Source organism: Glarea lozoyensis (assembly GCF_000409485.1).
Source record: "Glarea lozoyensis ATCC 20868 chromosome Unknown GLAREA15, whole genome shotgun sequence".
In the NCBI taxonomy this organism is placed as follows: domain Eukaryota; kingdom Fungi; phylum Ascomycota; class Leotiomycetes; order Helotiales; family Helotiaceae; genus Glarea; species Glarea lozoyensis.
Genome location: NW_007360989.1, coordinates 324,422 through 333,235, shown reverse-complemented (window position 1 = coordinate 333,235; position 8,814 = coordinate 324,422). Strand labels below are relative to the sequence as shown.

General features: G+C 43.2%; 4 protein-coding genes across 4 annotated transcripts; 2 read left to right on the top strand and 2 right to left on the bottom strand.

The window, feature by feature from the left end:
* Positions 1–1,300: 1,300 nt before the first annotated feature.
* Positions 1,301–2,847, bottom strand: GLAREA_05930 (tryptophan dimethylallytransferase 1; the record flags this gene model as incomplete). Its single annotated transcript, XM_008081344.1, has 3 exons — positions 1,301–1,440; positions 1,488–1,609; positions 1,676–2,847. 3 exons carry the CDS (start codon positions 2,845–2,847, stop codon positions 1,301–1,303), a joined length of 1,434 nt encoding a protein of 477 aa, XP_008079535.1.
* A 785-nt stretch (positions 2,848–3,632) lies between these two features.
* GLAREA_05929 (FAD-binding protein) lies at positions 3,633–5,569 on the top strand (the record flags this gene model as incomplete). Its single annotated transcript, XM_008081343.1, has 3 exons — positions 3,633–3,909; positions 3,963–4,486; positions 4,535–5,569. 3 exons carry the CDS (start codon positions 3,633–3,635, stop codon positions 5,567–5,569), a joined length of 1,836 nt encoding a protein of 611 aa, XP_008079534.1.
* Positions 5,570–6,303: 734 nt separating this feature from the next.
* GLAREA_05928 (uncharacterized protein) lies at positions 6,304–7,482 on the top strand (the record flags this gene model as incomplete). Its single annotated transcript, XM_008081342.1, has 2 exons — positions 6,304–6,590; positions 6,678–7,482. 2 exons carry the CDS (start codon positions 6,304–6,306, stop codon positions 7,480–7,482), a joined length of 1,092 nt encoding a protein of 363 aa, XP_008079533.1.
* A 178-nt stretch (positions 7,483–7,660) lies between these two features.
* Positions 7,661–8,657, bottom strand: GLAREA_05927 (NAD(P)-binding Rossmann-fold containing protein; the record flags this gene model as incomplete). Its single annotated transcript, XM_008081341.1, has 3 exons — positions 7,661–7,909; positions 7,981–8,180; positions 8,240–8,657. The coding sequence occupies 3 exons, from the start codon at positions 8,655–8,657 to the stop codon at positions 7,661–7,663; spliced, it is 867 nt and encodes a 288-aa protein (XP_008079532.1).
* Between the last annotated feature and the right edge of the window lie 157 nt (positions 8,658–8,814).

The window sequence follows — 8,814 nt, the reverse complement described above, 5'->3', positions numbered from 1 at the left end:
TAATTGATGTAAAAGATCCTGATCTATTTCAGATAGACCTTTATTGCTTGGCTTTTCCATTGTGGAGTCAAGTTTCTGCCCATCAGGAAGGCTCGAGTTCTGGTTTATGCTCATGCTGACATGAGATATTGATTGTGTTGAAGGCTTACGGTTTTTGGGTAGCTTGTCCAGCGCAGCTGTCGAATAATCCTGAGGGCTGCTCTAACTCTACGAACAGGGCGACCAGCAACGGCTCGAGACAAAGCGATATCAATCAACCTACTGAAACCGTTAGGCAATACAATTGAACTGCCGAACCGGAGCATACCACAAACAGCGTTCCGCAGTAACATTGCAACACTACCTTAGTTCAGCGTTCAATGGCACACTGAAGCTCTCCCCTGAATGTTATTCATCAATAGATACCTAGATTCTGCAAGGTTTCACTTTTCAGCTGTGACTGCCACATTGAGGTGGTTTTGTGCCCATCGGAAGTGCAGTGCTCAACGCTTTTGGTGCGTGTTGGCAACAATGCATTAGAATTCATGCTTTCAAATGTACTCACTCTACTCAGTTCCAATAAGCACAAGATAACAGTCATTATCGTAACAGGTGTTACCATTTCCGCCACAATATACTGACGAAAATGACAATGCATATTCCCGTCATGTATTTGAGATATTTGGAGATATTTAATTGCTTTTTTCCGAAAGGGGCAGTTTTAAATTTGCTCCTCTATAATTAACCCTAAAACGCTTTTCGTCGCATCAATTGAGATCGCCAATATTTCTTGGAGTTCTGTAAAAGGTACAGTGAGGAGGGGAAGTGTACCCCTTTTTAAGCGACACGACCCCTGAAAGTGGTGTTCAACATGAACATGACACAGCAGTCGGGTACTACACTCTGGTACGAGCTCGTGCGAACGTGATGTCACAACAACACGAATTGGAGAGCGGCTGCAAACTGATATTACAACAGGTAAAGATGCAGTAAATTATTTGGGGTTGTCGGCTAACCCGTAACGAAGACTTCGAATGCCTTTCTCGTCAGGGAAGAGAAGCTTGAGATGTACACGATATGCAAGCAAACTGCCGATGATAAACAATCAAATATGTTTAGGGGGATGGTGGGGTTATTTGTAACTATATCACAGCCCAGATGACCAGAACTTTCAAGAGTGAATAGTTTTCAGCCAGAAAAACCTGGCATCTAAAATAGGCGTAGCTTGAAGACTAGATTCGCGTAGATAATTCAATTACCACATTGGGATAGGAATCAAACATTTAAACCCCTATGTCAATAAGCTATACACTCCATGTCATCATCTTACGGTCACGCTATTTGCCTCGCTGGGTACATTTTCCACCCCGAAGAAATCGATCTTTTCTTCACAAAAGTTAATTTCCGTGACTGAGGTTGTTGGAGCACTCTTAGTATTTTGACGGTCCGTGCCGAATGGTGCTACTTGTGTTAGCAGAGCTCATAGCTATAGTATTGGTCAATCTCACAGACGGGGAAATCGCCACTTTCAAGCGAATGAAGATAAACGCTCAGATACGGCTTGTTTTTCCGATAAGAAAAAGATATGTAAGCGTGAAGGTAATTTAGAGCGCTGTGATTTGCATGTGGACTACAGCAAAGTCAGACAACATTCAGGCTACAAAGTTCTCAAACTTTCAACGAAGACTGGACTTACTAATAAGATTGCAGGCTTTCTTTGTATCTCTGTGCCATTTCTGTCCAGCCGTGGCGCTCGAAAAAGGTTGTTAGTGCATCAGCGACCGCCATGTCGTTCATGCCGAAGGTGTTGAAATACAGCTGTGGCTCAGGCATAGGTTCATCATGATGCAACGTGTAATTGGCCATTGTCGGTAATTGCTCGTTGGGGGTTGAGCCTATTGGAAGATATGAAGCGGGATATGTTTGTAATCCTTCTGGAATACAAAGTAAATCCCACAGCTCCTCAATCAACTTAAAGCCCGCGACTGTTGCTGGGTCGGTAAAACGTCCGCCAAGTGTCCAAAGATCTTTCATAGCCGGAAGCGACACCATTCTTTCCAAAATGTAGATCTTGATTCGGGATATAGCTGGCTTGACGAGATCGCAAGAAAGAAGTCGCACACTTGTCGTGCTGTTCAAGCCACTGCGTGACTTTGCATACTCTTCCAATACTGAAAGCGCTGGAAGAATACTGTTATGCTGTAGCGAGACTTTACGGACTGAATCAAAAATGAGCTCATCGGTTGACTTGCCAGAAGCAATAGCTTTAAGTTCCGGGTAGATGTAGGTTTTCAACACAAAACGATCTCCCTTGAGATCCAAGGCAAGTTTATTTTGCGTTTTGATTCCAGTCTTAAGCGGGCCTTTTTCAGCGAGAAATTTGGATTCCGCGGAGCTGAGAGTGAGTTCTTGTTTGAAGTGATTGAACCATTCGAGATTAACATCCGGTTGAATAGCGACCAGTTCATTTAAAGATTTCCAGATTGAGTGAGTGTTAAAAAGATCATCCGCAGTGCCTGTTGAAGAGTTGATAGGCTCATACGTATACCTCACAACCGAGTCGGAGCAGTTAAGAGAGAGCTCGAAAGGGGTACCGAAGCGTGTAAGAATGCTCAACCATCGGTCGTTGCTATCTCTCTCCGGATAGACTCCTAGAAATGGAATTACTCGCTTCTTGTAAATAGCAAGATGCTTGTACTGAGAGTGAATGTCGTAGTTCGCCATACGCAACATCTTCGCAAACATTGGACCTGTGCTGTGCCACCACCGTTTTTCATCCTCATTGGTAAAACTAAAGACATCGCTTAAAGTGTTGTAGACCACTTCGTCTAGTGGGGAATTCGTTTCTGAAACCGTGCTGACAGGCATATTGGCCAATCTATGACATTTCTTGTCAGATAGGAGTATTGATAGAGAATTTGGATAGCGTTGTTGCATTTATATATAAATTCATTATGTGATACTAAGGTATGAGCAAGAAAACTGATAATTCGACTTCTCAGAATAAGCCATGACGTGCGATAACTTTGTTGCACTTCCAGCCAGAGGTGAAATTATTATGTAACATTTCACCGCAGATAAATTTCCAAAAGCTCGTTGTAGTTGCACATGCTCAGCTATCTCAACTAATTATCTGATGAAAATTGTAGATCAGTGACATTCGCCTATCTTTATTGTAGGCAGCCCAGTCCAGTCGGGTCTTTTCTACCAAAAGCGCCACATGAGTATATCACCGACACGATGCTACCACGCCCCCTATCTTCAGTATACGACGAAAAAATCAACTTTTATTTGGAGGGAAATTACAGAATCGCAATGCAGTGCCGAATTGCTAGCACGACATTCAGCCAGCCACCAAAGCGCATCTATGTAGCCCAGAGGACATACGTAACCACAACGTATGGCTATGGTTAATCCCACAAACCCGTCTGCTTTAACAAAGAAGTGCGATCTTATTCGTTTTGGGATAACGACGACCCGATGCGTGAAACAGTCTTGTGTTGTGACCATCGAAGTATTCTGCAAGCTGCTTTGCAAACTTTGCTCAGTCAGTACCTTGTGCTTCACTATCATTCTCGACGCTATTCAAACATCCACTCATGCTTTGTTTTAGATGTTGACATTACACTCCCCATCGCCTTTTGCTCAGAGAAATGCGTAATCATTACCTGTATCCTGTAATCGCCGCTGGAATCATATACTTATACGTTTCTGCAAAGTGGACGGGGAAACCATTTTGTCGTTGTAGACCAAATCAATCATGTTGGCCTAGCATTGATGAATGGAAGTCACTGAATGGATCGATCAACGGCAATCTCGTTAGAGTAAAGCCAATTGGAGCAGCTTGCCGCGAACCGGATTTCAATCACGACGCATGTATCGAAACGCTGCTTCTATCCCGCAACAGTGGCTGGAGAGCTTCAAATCCAGGTACCTATTTTAGACTAGTTATTTTCACGTTTGCTGATTTTGGCCTTCGATAGGCGCTTTACAAGACTGGGTATGGGAAAGTGAAAACTTTCAGAACCATAATTGCAGCTTAGACGTAAATTCAGGACGCAGATCTTGTAATCAAGGGCGAGTTCCAATATATTCTGCTGTCGTTCAATCTCCTCAGCACGTTCGCAAAGCAGTCAAATTCGCTAAAAAACACAATTTGCGGTTAGCAATCAAAAGCACTGGACATGATACTTCTGGAAGGTCCAGCTCGCCAGACTCTTTCCAGATCACTACTCATCTTCTCAAAGAGATCCATGTCCATCGGGACTTTTTAGCTACGGGCGCTTCGAGAACTTCGGGGCCCGCAGTGTCTGTCGGTGCTGGTGTGTTGCAATCTGAGCTCTATAGGAAAGGCTCACAAGAAGGATTTACAATAGTTGGGGGCGAGTGTCCGACAGTAGCAGCTGTTGGTGGGTTTCTTCAAGGTGGTGGTGTTTCAAGTCTTCATAGTCACACAAGAGGATTGGCTATTGATAACGTACTGGAATACCAAGTTGTCACTGCGGAAGTATTACTATCAAAACTATGAAATGGCAACAAATGCTGACTGAGATAGGGAAAGCAACTCATCGCTAACGAATACCAGAACAAAGATGTTTTCTGGGCTCTCAGAGGCGGTGGTGGTGGTACATTCGGCATAGTCACCCAGGCTACACTACAGGTGTTTCCTGATGATCCCACCGTTATAAGTACTTTATCGATCTCTGTCCAAAGTCTAGGAAATGTCTCACTCGTGGAGACAAACATCCTTGGTCTTTTGAAAATCTTGCAAAGATTTAATAAGGAAGATATTCCAGGTCAATTTATTCAACGAAGGCCTTCTTCCACGATTTTAGAGGCGACTCTAACTTTATATTTCTTCAACATGACCAAAACAGATATCGTTGAGAGACGTATAAAAGGTCATTGGCAAACAGTCTTTGAAAACGACCAAACCGAAGCTACACTTTCCGTGAGGTTTCAGCCCAAAATTAGCTCCGAGCTTCGAATGGTTCCTGATATTTATCCCGAAAATTATGGGATCCTCTCGGGTTCGAGTCTTATCTCTAGCCAGCTGTTTGAGTCAGTTCAAGGTCCACAAATTATTGCCAGAGCCTTTTCAGAACTACTCATGGCCCCGGATGACATCCTTTTTACCAGTAATCTTGCAGGCCTTGTAAAAGCGAGTAATGGCTTTTTGAATACTGCAATACACCCTGCTTGGCGATCAGCTGACCACCTTATCAATTTTGTCCGTGCCGTTGAGGCGAATACGCTGGGGAAGAAGTCAGCGTTTGAAGAACTTAGCAACGTTCAAATGCCTATCTTATACTCGATCGAAGATCCCAAATCCAGGGTGTCATATCGTAACTTGGGCGATCCTAACGAAAAGAATTTTCAAGAAGTATACTGGGGAAAGAATAATTATGAAAGATTGTTAAATATCAAATCTCAAATAGACCCAGAGGACCTGTTCATGACAAGATTGGGAGTTGGTAGCGAGGGTTGGGATACAGATGGAATGTGCAGAGGAAAAGGTCTTTCACAAGCTTCTTGGGGTCCCAAGTGGTCTGGAATTTTCCGTGTGCTTCAACACCCTATACGGGATTAGGAATGGAAAATATAATTGTACATGAAAGCACTCATTGAGAACTTGGTCTAGAGAAACAGCCTGTCTTGAATCCTGCCAGAATAATTTTTGGAATAGATATCTTCACTAAGGTACAAAACTTCTCAATCCAATTCACTCAATCTCAAAGTAGTGTAACGTTTTCTATCAACACGTTAACATCTAGCTACTTAAACCTGCTCGGCAACCACTTAACAGATCATTATGACAGCCATCCCACGATAAAATCTGTTATTCCGCCATGTGAGTTATTTTTTGTGTATTGTGGAAACATTGACAACGTAGCAGTTTAGCATGGTGCGTGACGGGTTGCTGCAGTGATAACCAAAGTGGGCAGTACAATTGATATCTTAAGATTATTGGTCTAACCACAGAAGCCACTAAAAGATAAACCCCTGCTAATTACATGATGGGCATCCTAGAAAGGAGGTACGTTGGGCAATCATCGGGTGAAGAGCAGGGGCCTCGTGCATATTTTATCTGTTGCTAGATATTGGTTGTTGGGATACACAAGGTAAGTGATCAGAACGTGATGCTTGCAGATACAGATTCTTGAGTTTCCGAATAGCTCAAGGAGTTTGGCAACAACTCTCTTGGGGTATTGGTGAGATTTCCCCTGAGAAACCCTTGTGGTATAGCATTTATCAATAGTTTTCGGTTTCAACGTCTGCTTAATTCAGATTACAAGTTCGCCACAAACTGCTCTAAATCTTGAGATGACAACACATCACAGCACCCGGAAACGGCCTCTGATTCTCGACATTCGTCAGCTCGATTTTGAGGACTCGATTACGAAGCAGGTAATTGATGGCCTCTCAAATAAACCTCGGACTCTTCCGGCACTTTTATTCTACAGTACGGAAGGGTTGAAACATTGGAACGTACACTCACAGCAGGCTGAGTTCTATCCTAAGCATGAGGAACTGCGAGTTATCAAAGACAGGGCTCACGATATAGCTACTAGCATTGAACCAAACAGTGTAATAGTAGATTTGGGTAGCGCGTAAGTAGAATCCCATCTCTGAGTTGCAATTCTCTGTTTCCTTCCATCGCCCTCCGTATTTGATATGAAACCTGATTCTTTCTTTAGGAGCTTAGATAAAGTCATACCGCTCCTTGAAGCGCTAGAGTCTCAGAAAAAGAACATCAGATACTACGCTTTGGACCTTAGTGCAGAGGAGCTTGCATCAACACTTCAAGCTATTCCTACAGAACGTTTTCAGCACGTACATTTTGCAGCACTTCACGGAACGTTCGAGGACGGCTTACTATGGTTGAAAAACACTCCAGAAATATGCAATTTACCTCACTGTCTTCTTCTTCTGGGATTGACTATTGGGAACTTTTCACGAGAAAATGCTGCTGCATTTCTAAGAAGTATTGCGGCCCACGACCGACCACAGTCCAGAAAATCAGGAGAGACGGATAGTCGAACTTCTATAATTCTGACAATAGACAGTTGCAAGACGCCGACAAAGATTTTAAGAGCTTACAATGCTGAGGGTGTTGTGCCTTTTGCTCTCACTGCTTTGAAATACGCAAACGTACTTTTAGGGAAAGAAGCAGAACAATCTGATCAAAATTTCCCTTTCGTCTTTGAAAGTGAGGAGTGGCATTTCCTCAGTCAATGGAACCATGTGCTCGGTCGACACGAAGCATCATTGGTCCCGAAGAACGAGAACATTAAACTTGGAGCTCCCCTTGATGCGATTGTTGTGGGCAAAGAGGAAGCTGTGCGGTTCGGATGTAGCTATAAATATGACAAAGATCAACGCCGAGAATTGTTCGCGGCGGCTGGCGTGGAAGAAGCCGCTGTTTGGAGCCACGATGAATGCGATGTTGCGTTTTATAAATTGCAGACATGTATAGATAGTATTGCTTATCAAGAGGTATGAACATCAATATAGATTCTTTCAGGAACCACACCAACAATATATATAACGCTACTTAGAGCTGTAGTGACTAAAGTTTCAGGCATGCTTTTGGTCTAGGGTTCAAAAGTTTCTCCAGAATCAGTTCCTTCAACTTTACTGACTATCTGGGATGGAACAAATTGCAGTGCGAAATCGATATTCACATCCAGCATTCTTTGTGCCTGAAAGCAAAATCAGTGAAGGTCTCAGGAGGTGAACCAGTTACCTCCTCAACCACATCGTTCAAACTTTCTTGCCCCCCGTTTTTGATACCAGTTTCCATAATTGCCATAAATTCTGCGTCACTCAAAGGCACACCTCTTGAGATCAAGTGTTTAGTAAAATCAGCTTCGCTAAGCTTCACGTGAACTATCTCTCGTCCCACAACACCACTAATGATTGAAGCAACCTTTTGCCAGTTAGCGATACTCAACCTCTTTTATCTTGTTTCAACGACTTAGAAAAAAAGACAACTTGTACCTCGTCATAGGTGTGTAATTTGGGTCCCAAAAGAACATATTCTTTAGCTTGCAAGTTTCCATTTGTCAAACATTTGACAGCAACTTTCGCTATATCCTTTGCAGATATGAACGGTATTTTCCCATCTCCGGCGGCTGAATAGATCTTGCTGTCATTCTTGATGGCCAACTGCTGTAGCTCTCCTGCCGTTGAAAAGTTGTCTGAAATACTTGTTATCGAAAATTCTATCGACCACCGAGGGCTGATGATATTCACTCACCCATGAACCATGTAGGTCTCAAAACAGCATATACAATTCCTTTGATAGTGTCTAGATGCGCATGGACTTGACCCATTGCAGGTCCCCCTTTCTCAATTGTACTTGCACTGAGAAGAACAAATCTCTTGACTTCTCTGGCTCGTGCAAATTCGACAAATTTGATCATTGGCGGAGCTAGCTCGAAAATTGGAGGTGCCACCAACCAGACGGAGGCGATAGGTTTCATTCCTTCACTGGAGGCTTTGAGAAAGGGGCTTTCATAGGTTCTTTCATCAAACCAGTCGAATTTAGCGTGTGTGTAAGTACTGCCTGCTGAGGCTGTGCGTGAAGCTACTAGAAAAGATTGGTTCGACGCACGGAGAATGGCAGCGATTTGAAGAGCTGTTTTGCCATGGCCACCAAGTAAAAGAGTAGTCATTTTGAAAAAGTTTGACAAGTATTTCTCTGTCAGATAGAATAGGGTCTTTAATTGTTTAACAAGAACCTATAGAGAAATCAGCGGACTCTGGGCAGCTACTTATAAAGATTGTTCGCCGTGAGAGGGTGTCCTTGTAAACGAATGCGAATAAATGTAT